The sequence below is a fragment of the Tigriopus californicus genome, chromosome 12 (assembly GCF_007210705.1).
Source record: "Tigriopus californicus strain San Diego chromosome 12, Tcal_SD_v2.1, whole genome shotgun sequence".
NCBI classification, from domain to species: Eukaryota; Metazoa; Arthropoda; class Copepoda; order Harpacticoida; family Harpacticidae; genus Tigriopus; species Tigriopus californicus.
In genome coordinates, this window is record NC_081451.1 from 7,909,291 (window position 1) to 7,926,621 (window position 17,331).

General features: G+C 38.6%; 1 protein-coding gene across 1 annotated transcript; it reads left to right on the forward strand.

Annotated features, from left to right (window-relative positions):
* The first annotated feature begins 11,153 nt into the window (after positions 1-11,153).
* LOC131891901 (elongation of very long chain fatty acids protein 6-like) lies at positions 11,154-15,336 on the forward strand. Its single transcript, XM_059241589.1, has 4 exons — positions 11,154-11,920; positions 12,465-12,587; positions 13,393-13,527; positions 14,796-15,336. Exons 1-4 carry the CDS (start codon positions 11,583-11,585, stop codon positions 15,061-15,063), a joined length of 864 nt encoding a protein of 287 aa, XP_059097572.1. The 5' UTR covers positions 11,154-11,582; the 3' UTR covers positions 15,064-15,336.
* The last annotated feature ends 1,995 nt before the right edge of the window (positions 15,337-17,331 follow it).

The following is a 17,331-nucleotide window of genomic DNA, read 5'->3' on the forward strand; positions in this document are numbered from 1 at the left end:
TAGAATTGATTCTAAATCCTTAGTTGGGACAATGCTCATGGATGCTTTTGAAGAGGTACAAAATCAAGTACATTTCGTATCTTTTCTGACACACTGTACAGTCCCAACCTTTCTAACCTCTTCCAATATGAGGGCTCTTTCATTTCTTTGATGTTCCTGGTAAAACATCTTTGGACCTGCTCGTAGGTGTGAGTAGAAAGGCAATCAATTTCGCACTCTCTTCACCAATAGATACAACCGTTTCATGATGAAATGATTATCTTTATCTTGTTAGATTATGCCAAATAGCAGTAATGGGGTGGAGTCCAAAATTGTCCTTCCAGGAACAGGCAATTTCACGTCTGACAGTGCTGTGAGCTAATAACAATGAGGCTAAGAATCGTCAAACAATGGTGGATTTCTGAGTGAGCAAGAGAAAGTAGCTTGTTCAGTGTCTACAAGAATTGAAAACAAACAACTATTGGCATCATTAGTTTCCCGAAACATTCAAGCACCGATTGATATTAGTGACTCCACCCCGTGCCAGCCCCGAGAGAGATTTTCAAAAACATTGATTCAAATTTTAACAGATTTTTCTATTTATGAACAGCCACGGAACTCCTCACCTAAAATGAAATTGTGCCCCATGATGTCCTGATTTCAAAAAGTACCCTCATATGCTTCGGCAATTTTTTTTGGCAAGATATGGCCTGGGCTTCGCGTGTCTCCCCTATCTATCCTAATGACGATGGAAGTATCGAATAAGGTAACGTCAAATTGGCATTCAGTGAATTCATTGCGAAAAAAGTAAAACCTTGCAAAATTTGGTTTTTAAAAAAAGATAGAATATAAAATAGAAGAAAATAATTCAATTTTCTATTCATGACCAAGTCAATCACCCTCACATGAACGCTTTCTTGTCTCTTTTGAGCAAGAACCACTGAAAATGGACGGGGGGCGCTAGAGTCAAGAATCAACATTTCGGATTCAAGTGAACTGATTGTGTTCTTCTTCAAATCAGACTGACCGAAGGTGGCTACGACAGTGACTTTCGATTTTTAGTTTCATCGAACAACTGAATCAAAAGTGAAGCTTTCTCTCCAAAATTAGTGCATGATTCTACACACCTTCTTGAGGTAATCAACTGAAAAGAAAACTGAAAAGCCAACTCATTCATGTTTTTTTGCCTTGTTATGTATTGCACCTTGAGAGGGCATACGTTTTGATCCAGTTATTCAATCAAGTTGAAAACTGAAATATATAATTCACTGGACTTCACTTCACTATATAATAAACTGGAGTCAGTCTCACTCAAACAAAAACGCAATGGGTCGATTAGAATTGGAAGTGTCAATCCTGGACATACGTAAATATCGCCGTCCATATTCCAGTGGTTCATGTTTTGAGTGCTCTTTAGCGAAATCTTTCAAGTTCTAAGTTCAATTCATTATGCCAGCATGGCTCTTTGTCTTTTAATTGATAACCTTGACGTTCAAAATAAAGCCTCGTTTATAGAGTAAATTGATAGTATATCCTTTTAAAAGCTTCACAAATACAGCGAACACAATCGTGTCGATTGGCTTTTTTGCTTTATGATATAGACTCATCATTGACTTGTCGTTGCTCCCCACCCAAATGACAGGGGAGAAACCCCCTAACGGGTGATTAATCTGATTGAATCCAGTCTCAAAACCAGTTTATCAGTACCAAGCCAAGACTTGCGTAACTTAATCGATTCATTCAGCAAGTTGCAAGCAGGTTTGATGAAACAGAGTTGAATTGTCTCTTCTAAAATTCACCATTGAGGTATTGACACCTTCCTTTGGTCAAGCAGGAGCTCTATTGCGTAATTTTAAAGTCAATTTATTTCTTTGTTTGAAAAAAAGCAGGTCTTAACTTAACCTATCCTAACAAGAATCACTGGGATGCTGGTCCATTTTACTTAACAGAGACATTTGCAGGGGATGCTTCATGGATTTATCTTTTGTCTATTCTTAAACATATTGTCTTAACAGTTGGAGGAAAATATATATATTTAATAAATTGCGAGCTCTGCCTTACAGGAACCTGTCTCTCCGCTGATTTATAAGTAACAATAATGGGGTTGGCAATTCCTGGAATTAGATAAAGTTTTGAACATGATGTGTCGAAATGTGAACAGAAGTCCTGAAAATTGGATCAATATCCAATTTTGTCTTTTTCTACATGTTGATCAATAATGAATGGTTTTGAATGGTTTTGGTTATTCCATTATTTCTTACCGCTTGCAACAAAAAGTGTTGTTGGCCATTTGGGCCCTCTTAGAGGGCTGGGACTAATTTGGATTGGTACTCGTTTTTTTTTTTTTTTTTTTTTAGCACTACGTACCATAGTCTGAATCATGAATCTTATAGCTTTGAACCAAAACATGGGCACCAAGGCACACATTTCATTTAAAATATTTTTGAATAATATGGCCACTTAGGCGCTTATGTTTTGATTCAGAGGCATAACATACATGGTTCAGGCCATGGCAGTCCTAAATAAGGAACAAAAAAAACGCGTTATGGCTCAACCTGGTCCCAACCGCCTGAGACTGTGCACAAAGAGCCCACTCAACTCTTTTTGAAGCTGTCAGTAAAAAAATAATGGGATCGAAAAAAGGCTTACTGTAAAAACTGTAGGCCAAAACTGTACAACCATTCCGTATTGGGCAATAAAGGATGGCAATGGAACAAGCAAAATGGAACAATAACCAGTGTAAATAACTGAAAATTGCAAATTTGAAGTGCTAGCGACTTGAAAAATTAACTGCAAATACACAACAAACTCTTTTTAACCTTAGGTATAGTTGCATTTTTGAATTCCGAAGTCATTATTTTGGGACTTCCTATGTTTCTTAAATTGTGCCCGCACACGAAATGTTCTTGGTTGAAATCAGTTGATTTGACTGAAAGATTTGTTACAAAGAAAGAGTTTTCTTGGCATTTTTACAAAAAGTTGCAACCAACGTCACAATGTTGACCAATCATTTCACAAAAGTTTTAAAGTTCCAAAATCTCGATTTTATTAGCTAATAAGCTTTAAGGGGTCTTGACAAACTGTTGGATTGTAAAGATGAACAAATATCAAGGTTTACCATCTTGGCTAAAAACCTCATTGCTAGGACAACCCGTTCTGAGGAAAGCGCATTTACTTTCTCAATTCATAAGTTTTTGTTGTGACAATAATGGTTCGTCTACACGACAAATAATTGGGCAAATAATTAGCCATTTGACAAACATTGTTTGCCGTTTCACAAGTACCGTATTTCACAAACATTTCTCGATTTGAACATGTTTAAAGTTTGTTTGCCAAGGAGCAAATATTTCATGGACGACAGCATCCTCCCCCAGGCTGACCAGGTAGCATTTTTCGATGCTAATTTTTGAAAATTAGCATTAATTCAAAGCCGCTAGCATTGCAATTTTTTTATTAGCATTGTTCTGTTTTTTAGCACCAAACTAGCATTATTTGCATAGTCCAAGCATTGTGAGATCTTGTCTAGCATTTTTGCATTTTTCTAGCATTATTTCACTTCATCATTTCAAAACATGACCAAAAAGGAATAAAAGCAAAAGAAAAAAAGAAAGTGAACTACATTTGGCAGTGTTAGCAATGTTCTTTCATAGGATCCCTTTCCCGTTGAATGAAATTGATACGCTGTAGCCAAAAAGCTAATTCCACTGTTTACTTTACATGAAGGATGCAAAATGATTTATTCTAATTGCTTCTCAATTCAAAAGGAGGTTTAGCCTAATTTCTGTTTGTAAACAGACTTTTGGCCCACGAAAAGATTTTGGGTTGGCTAACACAAATTAAACAATTGATTAAAATGGTCAGTTAGTGTTTAATGAAGAAGTACCAATCATTAAGTAAATGTAGGTATGGGTTAATTTCACTATAAAATTCAAACAAACATACATGTCTTGGTTAATGACATTGTTCTCCGAAAAGTATTCCCCCCACATTTGAGGTAAACCAAATCACAAGATTCACAAATAGCAAAAAAATCAAAATAGAAGAGTTTGACAACAATTGAGCTCTATGGATAAAGAAACTTATTGCAGCTCTTCCGCTTTGAAGCATGATGCACGATCAAAAAATATTTTTTCTTATTTTCTTTATCTAATCTCGCCCAAGATGAACATTTTTTGCCGATAAGATCAATTTTAATTGTGCGTAAAAAAACCTTGTTCAAATCCTGAAAATACATTTTTGCTCAAATAAAACTTGTCACTTTTTGGTGTCCCCTTCTTAGTCTCAGGGTTCAAAATTAGGAGAATATCATAAACGCAACTGAAACAATTTTCACTGCCAGATTTTTCTTTAGATTTTTGCCTTTTTCAAATATTTTTTTTCTAAAAGTATAATTTTCAAGATGTCGCCTGAACATAGCTGTCAAAGAGTGCCAAATATAATTGAATTGTGAAACTGAAGTTCTTTAGCCTAATTTGCTTTTCTTCTAAAAGAGTAGCATTTTTCTAGCATTTTCGAATCCCAATTAGCATTTTTATAGCATTGATTTTGCACGAGCTAGCATTGCTGGCTGAAAAAAACCTGGCCAGCCTGTCCTCCCCAGCCCTTCCAACCAAGATGTCCATTTTCAGTAATTATGAAACTTAACTCATTCGATCCATGATGGTTTATAACAGAGAAAAATGTATTGATTGTGGTTCATTTTGACACAGGCTAACCCCAACTTAGAGTATGAAGGGGCCTGGAAGCGTCAATCAATGTTCAAAGTCATCAGATGTCATCCCATCCCCTCTTAATACACTAGTCACACTTCCATCTCCTATCGAGGATTGAATAATGATGATAAATCGATCGATCGATCAACCAACCAACAACACCTATCTCCGGAATCCGGATTCATCTCCTCCCGTCCAGACAATGGAAGTGTCGACCGACCCCAGTAAACCCACCCACCCTGGGCCTGTCCTCGGACTCAGCCCAGTCCCGGACCCGGAACCTTGTTTTACATCCGCCTGTGAGCAAGACTTGAGCGAGCCAACCCAAGGCTAGATGGAATGGATGGATTCCTCGACCTCGTCCAAAGAAGATTAATCCGATTCAAGTTGGATCAGATCATTAGAGAAAACGGAATCATCGGCCCATACCTGGAGGTTCTTGGCCGGTTATTAGTCAGCCCTCGGCCGACACACACGCCCATGATCGGTCCTCTACGTATATACACCCTTGAGACCCCAGCCTCCAGACCAGCCAGCCACTTTTGGCTGCTCTTTCGTCCATTTCCTTGCCCGCCAATTTTAGCCATGAGAGCCAGATCAGTCGGATCTCAACGGATTGAGTCCTACCCACTGACTCATTACCTTAAAGCTGCCCATGACCATCACCTTCCCTGTCAAATGGTGTTTGTTCTTGTGGGCGGGTCCTGATTTGTTCTATAAAACTAAACTCTTTTTAGTCAATGCCATCTGTAATGTTAACTGCATATAAATATCCAAATTGTCTTTATTATGTTTAATGCTCTTACTATATTTGTGTTAACGTTTCTGACTTGACCACCTTTGGACTATATATCCTTGTCATATTTCGACCCGTGCTCGGCAATTAAATAGTTTATGATACTCTTAGAGAACTGTTCTCCATTTATTCACGATTATAATGAGGTGGAAAATTGGTCGGGTTTTCGTTTCCAAACAATTGGTTTATGATTTATAGTCAAAATGAATGTCTAAAACCTTTCGAAAAGCAATTTTTTTATCAAAATTGCATCATCAGGTGGCTTATGGTACAGTTCATAGAACGGGGCAAAACAGGCCTTCAAGTAGTAATCGGTTTCAGCCAAAATATGACCGCACTGATTGAAATGGGCAAAATAAAGGACCTTTTTGGAAAGCGAAACATTCTCATCAAGATAATGCCCATCGGTGTTTTTTCAAATTTAATTCCTCAGTTTCCCTATGTTCATTATACTAATCATCTTGTTTACCGTGCATAACATAAATATTGAATGAAACACCCATTGTGAAATGATACAATCACTTGCAAGTTCGTCTGATTAGAAATCTGAATCAAAAAAATTGTCAAACCTTTTTGATCGGGCAGTTTCACGTGTAGACGGCTCAGAGATGAACTGTTAGTCAAATACCAAACATTTTCGAAATAAGTATGCAAACTTTGTGACAGAAAGTTTCTCCTGTAGACGCACCATAAGGGATATTTTTGCAAAGAAATTGATGCAAAAAAGCTCATTTGGCAATATTAGGGCAACAAACATAACTTGTAATGGTTTTTCCAGGAATCCAAACCTAAAGTTAAGGTTTTCTAAGTATTTATCCTGAACTCTAACTTTTAGGAGCACGTCAATGTTTTTCAGACGCAACAACCCTTTTAGATTTGTAACCCTGAACAGTAAGGGCACAAAAATTAGATAGGTCAATAAGAGATCAAATCTTGAACCTTTGCATGTCATTGCTCTCTTCCCTCTAGTCTCATGATGGCACCGACCATTTGAACGGTAGATGGCGGGAGCGCCTCTAATTGATGATGCCAACTTAAAAACGTCCATTAGGTAACCGCGCCAATATGCGTAGTCAAATTCGGTTGTCGAACTTCTTGAGCTTTTTCGACGTTTGAACTTACAACTAGCAACAGGGCTAAATTATACTTTCACGTGATGCCGCCTGTTTCCTTGACACTGTTAACCGATCAGTTGTCGAATTTTATTATCTTAAAGATTTTAAGGTGTGACCGGGAACTACGAGACTTCAAAATGATCTAACATAACAACTGACCGATGAATGGTTTTCAAATTTGAAACGGTACGCCCCAGCTACTAAAGAATACGCCAGTAGAACAAATGCTCTGTATATCATTCCTTAACCGCAGAATGGGCCCCTAGTCGCCGATATGTGACACCAAATGTATACATACATACAAAATAATATATACAATGAGACTGTACTTATATATCTCGCAATAAAGATTTAGAAAAAAATGAATTTGCTTCCACATGCATTCTTTGATCATTGAACTCGAAGTAATATTGGATTTTGAGACGAGCGAAGGCTGGTCCTGACCTAAAAGAATTTTGAAGTGGCGTAGGCATTAGTGCTGGGGCGAGTCCTTTGATTTATTAACATTTTGCCGGACTCGAGTCTTATACTACGTTCAGGTTTTGCAAAAAGACTCGTCTCCAAAATTCTAAAAAAAGGATTGATTTTTTCTTGACGAGTCCTAACACTGACTCTTATCTAAATGACTCGAATACGGGTAATTTCTCCAAATTCGAGTAAAAGATTCGAGTGCACTCGGACTCGAATCCGGACTCGCCCCAGCACTCTAGTACGCACATAGTATTTGTCCCAAAACGAGTTAAAAAGATAGGTCAAAGCACCTGGATTATGGGGCGCTAGATACCTTTGGTTGGTAGAACTAGTATCCACCCATAGTTGACACAAAGATTACATTTGCTATCTTCTTATTGTGAGCATGTCAGGTGATCCTTCAGTGAATGCATTTAGCGCCTTTTGGGTCGTAAAAAATGTGGTATTCTATAACAATCTTTGTTGACTCGAATCGAAGTTGTTCGATTTAAAGCTTTTGCTTACCCAGAACCTGACGAATTGCATGCCCTTGAAGCAGTTGATATATCAAGATTTAAATCCAAAAAACTAGATGCCGAGAGTATCTCATCATGATCCAAGTATTCCTGAAATAAAGTATATCTAACTATATCTAAACCTCAGTGTTACTGATGGGACTGGACAAAAATCTTTGGGGCTAGGCAAGCTTTTCAGCATCAATCTGCAGCTGAAGCAGAACCCTGATGTACGAGTACAAAGTGGCTTCATCTGACGCAAGTACTACTTAATATTTATTTTATTTGATTTATTTTTCAGGAATGATTTGTTCAAAAACTACAATAGTAAATAAGCAAATAATTGTCATACCTTTTGTACGGATATCATTAGCCTATATTCAAGCGAAAGCTAGTTTTCACCAGAAACTGGGCAGGAAATAAAGTTTGCTATACTTCTGAAGGGAAAAAAAACCTCTAAAACAATGTAGCAAAAGCCTTGTCAATCGGAAAAAGAAAAAAATCTAAATTTTGATTAAAATGATACTCCATCTCTTGTTTTATCACTTACGTCGTTTCATTATTTTGCAAATTGCAACATAAAGCTTTGGAATATACACAGCAAAATACTAGTTCATTTATCATTTGACTGGAGAACCAAATCTTGCAGAATGCTTCGTTAACCAAGCGTCAAGTCATGAAGATGATGTATTGTTGGTGACGCTTGATTCAGGTGTCGCTACTTTGTAATTCAGTGCTTTGTTTTTTTTCAACAAGATTTGTGCTGATACAAGGCTTTTCCTTGAACGATTAGAATGTTGCATCAAAGGCTACTGGGACATTTTCTTGGGATCATCAAGATGTCGGGCGCTTCCCACGAATCCTGTCGCGAGATGGCTTTGTTGGTTAGACATAATATCTATTAGTCACAAAATTGAGACTCCCTACCACTTGATCGAGCGTTCGATAAAGATATCCGATTAACAGTAACGCTAGGAGGAAAATGGAAACTCTAGCTTTGTATTCGTTGATTAGAGCCCTCAGCCATTGATTGGATCATAAAAGATGTTGGTACACCAGTTGGTACTTTTTAAATCAGGATAATCATAAATGTTCTCATAAGGGCCTTTATTTGCAACGTCACGCGGGTCGAAGACAACGGGAAGAGGTACAGTAGATTGCTAAATAAGCTGCTCTTGCCTTGCCTTGAACACAATTTCGTTTCCGGACATGATGTGACCCGGCGCACAAACTAAAAATAAGATTTTGATAGAATTGGCCAAAAACAACTCAAACGCAATATAATTCAATAAAGAGGAATCGGCCCAATCAGCCTTTTATTTTGCAGAGGCTGAATCACAAAGCGCCCTCTGAAGTGCAGAATGTAAACCATATTTCGTGCAGCGTAAGAGGGCTATTGAAAAGGTTCCTGCTCCGTTATTACGCCAACGTTAATTAGTACCTCACCCTCGGGAATGATTGTATGTTTGCCAAATAAAGCTGTTACCGCAGACACTCGTGGTGTCAGTCAAATACCACATAGAAGCTTGAACTTGGATAGCCTGGGATTAAACCAAGGGTGGTAAGTAGAAAATGGACACCCTACAGATACATCACCACTGCTAGCCTGATGTGGTTCATAATGTAAACTGGAATCAGACATGGAGAGTACTTGTTGTTTCAATTCCCTAACGACAACACTGATCCCATACAATCAACATTTTTTGGAGGACCAACGGCAATCAACATCTGGCCTTGCAATTGCAATCAATTTTTATTCCAGCAAAAACGCCAATTTATGTCTTTATCAAGCTTCTGAAGCTACTAATGTAGTTTTGTTTCTTACGTAGTCAGCTGTCCTGGTCAGATCGCGATTTGGTGATGAGTATCTCTACGCAAAGGAAAATCAGATTTTCCAAATCAAATTGGTAAAGCCACAACTCGGTTGTAACTTGATACGATGATACCAAAAAGAAGCTTGACCTTGGCTAGCCCTCAATCAAACCCAGGGTAGTGAATAAATATATACTCTACCAACACACAATAACAACTTGTTTGCTTCTGATATTACAATTAGATAAAACTAAGAAAAATCGATAGAATTAAGAATTGAGGTATCACAATTGTTGCTTTGTCTTTAAAGAATAGCATTTAGATCGACAGATTAGGCACTTTATACAAAAAATTGCAGTTGGAATGTCATTGCAACTGAAATGTGTTAGAACAATTATGAGATGTAAGTATATTAACTTGAATTTTTTCAAAGGTGTCATTGTAAATACTAATAAGTTTCATGCTTTTTTAAACAAAGTTTTTTTGTTTTCATATTTGGTCCATAAAATAATTAATTGGACCCCTCTTTGACAAAAAAAATAGCTTTAACACTAGATATGCTATGTCGTCAACAAATTTGTATCGTTCTAGAGTGGAATGGTATAGTCTTCCAGAAAAGTATCTCCATATCCTCAAAAGTTATTCGTTAATTCCTAATTTGTAGTATTAGGAAAAAATCACGTTGTCAAATTTTGTAATATTGGATTGTCAAAGTGGCTTAATTTTCTGGAATAACAATTTCCATAAACACAGGTTGGAGAAAATGATATTTTGACACCCCTCCGAAATGAAAGAAGGCACAACCTTGTGAAAAAAGTCACTTCCAAATAAAGAAATCATTAAAAAATATACATTTATGCCAACAAACTTAGTCCACTTTTTCGTCAGAAAAAAACAGCAACTCGGAAATGAATCAGAGCTCCGGAATTTATCAATTGAGTTGAAGCCTTAGGCTCTGTAAAGGATATTTTTACTCGCTCTCACCACCCTCAATCGTATTAATCGCTACTGAGGCGTAATAACAAAGTTGTAATTTTTTTTCAGAAAGAAATATAAGTCGGTGCATTTCTAAAATGATGAGATTACAACGTTCCAAAACACGCATTTGTGACTCAATCCTATTTTTGACTCCAAAGACAAACACATCTGCCATTGCATGTTTTGCCTTTTTCGCCTTGAAATTCCATTTTTTTTAAAACAAATTACTTCATGAAATATAACTAGAAAGAAAACCGTCAATGCATTCCATTATAAAGGAATAATGGTCTTCTCTTTGGTCGAGGGAACGACTATTGTCCCTCATTCCTTTTCTTGAGGAATAACTCAAACCCTCTGCCGGACCAAAAAGATGCTCTTCAACTAAAACAAGGAATTCCTTCAAGACAGCCGACTCAGCCTCTTCATGACCGAGACCCTGAAACTCCCTCATTCTTATCCTCCTCTGAGGCTCTGACGTACTAAACGCACAAAAACCTCATTTATATCCACTATATACGTACATATGTACATCCACAGTTCCCCGACCCTTGTCAGAGAACGCTCCTCGGGCGCCTCTCCGCAACTCGGACATGGGCTTTCACTTTCTCTCCCCAAGCCTGGCTCGGTCCCCCGATTATTGTGGCCATGATCGAATGAGCCGCTCGAAAGCCACCGATTCCCGATTAATGGATGGAGGAGAGAGGCGACGACTCACTCGAGCGAACGTTTACACATCTTGTTCCAGGAGCAGCTGTCGGAGTGTGAGAGACATGGGCAGGCGCCCCAGTCCTCTCCGCTCTCCTCTGATAAGGCAGAACCTCCATGCCTCCACGCCCTGATTGAGGCGCAAGTGCATGTCTCCGAGGTACGGGATCGATCGAGGAGAGCCGGGAGAGGCTGTCGTCTGTCGTCTGTGGTGTGTCTCCTGCCTACTGGAGTCCTGGCACTCCCCAGTGTCTAGGGGCGCCCATGCTGGATGTTGGTCCTCGTCAATCCTCAAACCTCAATCCTCCATGCCTCATGGTCCGAATGGAGTGTGAGGGAAAGTGATCCGCTCAGTATCCTGACTCCGCTTGACCAAGGACCTCGACTTTGTTCGAGTGTGATTGCATGACTTTATCGGTGATAGTTGTGGTGAGTGGGTGATCAACTCCTCCTTCAACTTCTTCAACAAGGAAGACTTGCTGATCGATCTGTCTGCATACTCAATTAATCCAACATCAACATGGAGATGGGGGATAGCTCGGCGGCTCTCATGATGTCCGTGCCCAACTACTCGTACATCTTCCACTTTGAGCGCGACTTTGAGCACATGGAGATCAAGCCCTGGTTCCAGGAGAACTGGAGCACCATCGTCTCCTATTGTGCCGGGCTCTACTTGCTGTTCATCTTCTGCGGACAGGCCTACATGGCCCAGAGGCCCCGCATGGAGATGAGGTCCATCCTCGTGGGCTGGAACGTGTTCCTCGCCCTCTTCAGCATCATGGGAGCTTTCCGGACCTTGCCCGAGATCGTCCATGTCCTCTCCACGCAAGGCATCTACCATTCGGTGTGCATTCCCAGGTGAGAGTTCCTTAAACACCATACGAGTAGGGATTATTATCGTCAATAGCAACATTAAATGAAATTTCGCTCCAGATTTTTTTTTTTGGGGGGGGGGGTTAGTATGTTACAATCATATGAAATAGAAGCGCGTTTTTTGGTTATTAATCCCAGTCGATGTCAAAAGGGTTACGTCTGACACCTGTCGACAAATTGTGCTCTAGGGACCGACAAAAAGTTTGATGGCCATGCGACGGGTTTGAAGGCGAATGTGTCGCATGTTTGTCGATTCCTTGGCTTGACACCGGTTCTTGTATTTTTCGTGTATGTTGCATCATGTTGCCAAGGATAAATATTCCACGATGAATCTTAATGAGGCTCCCCTATCCTCGATTCTCAAGTTCAGACACCATTAGGAATGACGTAACCGCCCTCTCTCGGAACCCGTTTGAAGATAGCAGTATTGACACTCATAAGTACACTTGTTTGGCATGTCCAATCCATGAGAACCGGCAAAGTCATTGACTGGCGTACTTCATACTCGTTTTTTACGTTTCGCTTGCAGTTTCATCGAGAGCGATCGAGTCTCGGGATTTTGGACTCTCATGTTCGTTTTGTCAAAAGTGCCCGAACTTGGCGACACCGTCTTCATCGTGCTCAGAAAACAACCGCTCATCTTCCTCCACTGGTAAGTTAAGACAACCCTAAAGAACAAGTCAAGTAGTGGACAGAGAGGCTGTGGAGGTAGATTGAAATATTTGACTATAATCAGCGGTTATAGCTTATTTTTCTATCCCACACTACAAATGTCGAGGTGAGAAAGCGCGCTAGTTTTAAATTAAATAGAATGTTACGTTAATTAATTGTGTCCTTGTAAAGTCCAAAACGTAACAGCTCACAAAATGAAGTAATTTTAACACTTTAGGAATTAGAGTTTTTGAACAGGACTGTCAAGTGTACCTTGTTTGAAGAGTCCATAGCTTTTGATTCGAATGTTGAGTAAAGCTTTAAATTGATACGCTTGCTCTTTGGAGGGTTTTGATCACCTTTTCCTTCAACTCATGATGTGACAAAATGAATTTTGGGACACTTTTTGGAACTTCTTAAAATCGGGATGCCTTAATCTATTGAAAAATTCGTTTTTTTTTTGTCTATCATTCATGAGCCTCGTGAACTGTCATATTTTGAAATTCGTAGAAAGATGTACTAGCTCAACAACAAATTGGTCAAAAAATATCAGCAATGCCCAAAATGGTTTTTTTGTGTGTTTTGCACCTTACTAAATACCTTTTACATCAGGAAAACTATCTTGCTATTTGTTGGTCCTCTTGGTATTCTGCTTTCAAAAGATATCGACAACTGAACCAATAGGTACGTGTTTATTTTTAGACTCTCTGACCATAAAACGTATTCACATCCTTTGCCTCTCTGTCCATTTTTCGAGACGTCCGAAGAAAATGAAATATGATCCTGGACGAAATCCCATTTTTCAGGTATCACCATGTGACAGTCATGCTCTACGCTTGGTATTCTTACTCGGAGTACACGGCTGCTGCCAGGTGGTTTGTGGTCATGAACTTCATCGTCCATTCTGTTATGTACTCCTACTATGCCTTTAAAGCTCTCAAGTAAGTAGTTCAATAGCAAAAGGTTTCTGAGGGTAAATAATTTAGAGACCTTGATCGTTAACAACAAAATTAATCGGAGTTGGAGAAACAATTAATGTTTCATAATGAAGATTTTTCGAGAACACCAGACCTTCATTTACTGAAGGACCCTCTTTCAACCTTACAATTATTGGCTAACTTTAATTTCTGGGCCAATTACAATTGACTCCGTTACCTCCATCCATACAAAAGCTTCTTAGCACCAATAATAACAATTATTTGTCTTGATTTGTGGCTTACCAGTTATCATGTTAACTCTGAGACTTTAAAATACCACAAGATCTTAGACATGCTTCAGTCGACTCTAAATCAAATGATAAAAAGGGTGCAATGATCAAAGTATTAATGCACAGGCAAATTCAAAATTATCTTTGCACTATTTTTGCCAATGTCCGCCCTCGTTTGGACACCATCTAGCGGCGAATTTTCAAGAATACTATTTACAACCAGCGCAGATGGGTGACTGTCGTCAAGGCATAAGAATTTCGAAAACAACAGTTTTAAGCCCTAACCGTCTGAAGAGTTTCCAAACAAGAATGTTGCTATGCGACTTTTTGTCAAGATTCCAAACAAAGCTTACTCATTGATTTAATCATGAATTTGTCGAAAGCTTCTTATCACTTGTCGGTTAAAACGTTAGTCATCGAGTTGTATCAAATACTCGTCTTCACTTGAAATTCGAACCTGGCGATTCAATTTGCATAAAAATGTAATTCCTTAAATAGCACCACGGGAAGAAATAGGCTTTTAAAACAAGTAAAGAAATTCGCCGGATTTGGATCTATTATTTGTTTAGGTTGAATTCGACTCAAAATATCGTTTACCCTTATTGCTGGCTTTGCCCACCGTAATGATCAGTGAAAGAATATTTTAAATCCAACAAAGAACGAACGAGCAAAGGATATTGTTTCAATTCATTCTCATATTGATTGCCATTGATAATCGAATAATAATTGTAAGATGTATGAGTTTTTCGATCAACCCCTCGCCTAAAGTCTAACATCATGACTCATGAGTCATCATCACTGAAATACAAGGGATACACAAAACAAGTTTGATATTTCCCTCCTCCTCTCAATGCTTCTACATAAGTGATCGCCCCGTAAATAAATTGCAAGTCGTGTTTGACCCCCCCAACTCATTCAATCGCATCACTACTGGCAAAATCCAATTTTCCTTCCATGTTCCTGTTACTTTTTGAATTTAACATCTGTCTTTGCACCTTCCAGATTTCGGGTGCCGCGCAGCATTTCCATGGTGATCACGGCACTGCAGCTCATCCAGATGGTGGTTGGATGCTTGGTCAACTTCTGGGTGATCCAGATGAAGTCCAACGGGCTCGAATGCCACGTCTCCGACCCCAACATCAAGTTCTCCTTGCTTATGTACTTGAGTTACTTCCTGCTCTTCGGACGGTTCTTTTATTATGCCTATGTGAGTCCGAGCAAGCGGATGATGATGGCGTCCGATTCGTCGAAATTACTCAAGCAACACTAGAAGACGAGCGCCGAAGATCGCACAATTTTAAACTGATCGCTCCCGACAATTACCAATCCGTTGAATACAAAACAAGAAGTCAGGCCAAGAACAAGGTCACAAAGAAACGCACTAGATGATCATTTTGCCTACACAATTCCAGTGTTCTCCTCGATGGAATTTATGCTCATTTATCAAGTTCTATTTTCAAGTGTGTCATGTTGAAACCAAAAATTATAGAACCGAAACAATCGAAAAGACAACTAAACAGAAAAGAAAAAGAAAAACAACAAGCTTGATGATGTCCCTTACTTTTTAACGAACCAAGAACGTCTCTTTTAGTGGAGAGAAGAGCTAAAAATACAGTCATAAAATGGTTTCTTAGATTTTGTCAAATGAATTCAAAACACGTGTGAATATCTACCCACATTCAAATCGGCAAAACTGAGCAACTTTAAGAATGAATATTTTATAAAAAGAAAGCTAACTTAGGCACTTGTAACAACTGAGATCACAAAGCAATTGGGCAAGAGTGAGCAAGCTAAGCAAGCTAGTATGTCAATATAGTTGCAGTGGGTGACATTGTAGTTTCTGATGGTAGAGGGCATAAACTACTTTAAGAAAAATTCATTGCTCAATGTAAATGGCACTATCATTAGTCAGCTATGGTAAGAAATCCCAACATTCTTATTAACAGGTAGAGTCAGGCTTTTAAAGCTGTTGCAGCAAAGTGCTGGACTACAAGAAGTGAAACTCAAATCAAACTGTGAGGAATGTACCGTGCCACTTTTATGTCCTAATTCATTATGACATATTCATTTTCAAAAAATCTAAGTGTTATTCTGAAGTATCTGGATGGGAAGGAAAATGACATATCAGTCACCACCATAATGTACTACCAAGTACATTCCATTGTTATGCTTTGCATCCACTGCCAAAATTATTGGATGCAACTGATGAGATTTTGGACAATTACATAAATCAGTATCCTGAAATGAAGAAAGCAAGTTAAAATCTTCAAATGACTATGCTTCCCAATGCCTTACGGGTTAGGCTTTTGCTTTTCTATTAAGGATCATTATTGTAACTCTTAAAAGTAACGCAAATCTTGGATTGCTCTTTAGTCAGATGGCGCCACTGTCTTTGCCCAGGAATTTGCTTCAGCTGTAGAATCTGTCTTCAAAAGGTTGGCTCAACCTTGGCTCAATCCATCAGTGTAATAAACTCGTTTGCCCTCTTCCTCGTTCTTTGCTCTGTGGTTCGATGGCAATCTGAGTTGGCTTAGAAACCATCAACCATTCTTCTTCCAAGCAGTTGATTAAGAGTTCTAGAGATTTGCGAATTTGGATAGAAATTGGTAATTATCATCTTGAGCTGTTTGCCCCTCCACCTATGGAGTAGCTCTTTATCAGAGCTCAAGTTGAAGAAGGATATCATTTGAAAAAATGATTCATCAAAATTTCAGAATAATATAGGTAGTCTGGTAAAACCCGTAACAACTGGAAAAGCAAGCACTAGAGATCTCCAAGGATATCCTTCACAAATGATTTTGTGTGTTAGATAATAGTTTTTAAGTGCATTTATAACGCTAAGAGGGTCGTGTACAGAAATGAAAGAATGTGCAAAGATAGCACGTGCCTCACTAACTTTCTGATGACCTGAATCAGTTTGTATGGGAACGTTGGATCACTTCCGATATTTTCTGTAATGCAAATTTTCAAATAACTTTCTTGACCTTTCGGTTGATAATTTAAGATGATCATAACCCATGCCGCCGGCAATACAATAGATTTGTGAAATTGTCATTACTTAATAAGATGCCAAAGAAAGTTATTTTTGCTTCAAGTAATTACTAAGAGCCTAGTGATTTTTGTAACAATCTATGGTATGAGGCATTGTCGCAACATCAAAAGGCTCTCATTAATTTGACACTAGAAAACATAGTTATTTATGTTATACATATATATTAGACACGATAATATACACAGCATGACAACCATAGGGTAAAACAGTATGTATATTAATCAATCGTTTGAATGTACTTTTATGTATAGATAATGTAGGTTTGCAGTCGGCGTAAGTTTATTGGGGTTCGTATGTTCGAAGGCTTCTGTCTTGTAACTTATGTCTTTTAACATATGAAATGCATAAGCTTGTGGAATACTAACTGATGCGTTTGATGAGGCAATTATCGATATTTTTATTTTGAATGTATATGAAGAAGAAATGTGTGCCGCAATTTTTAGATCATATTTTAATTAGCACGTCCGTAATCGTTGTACACCTGGG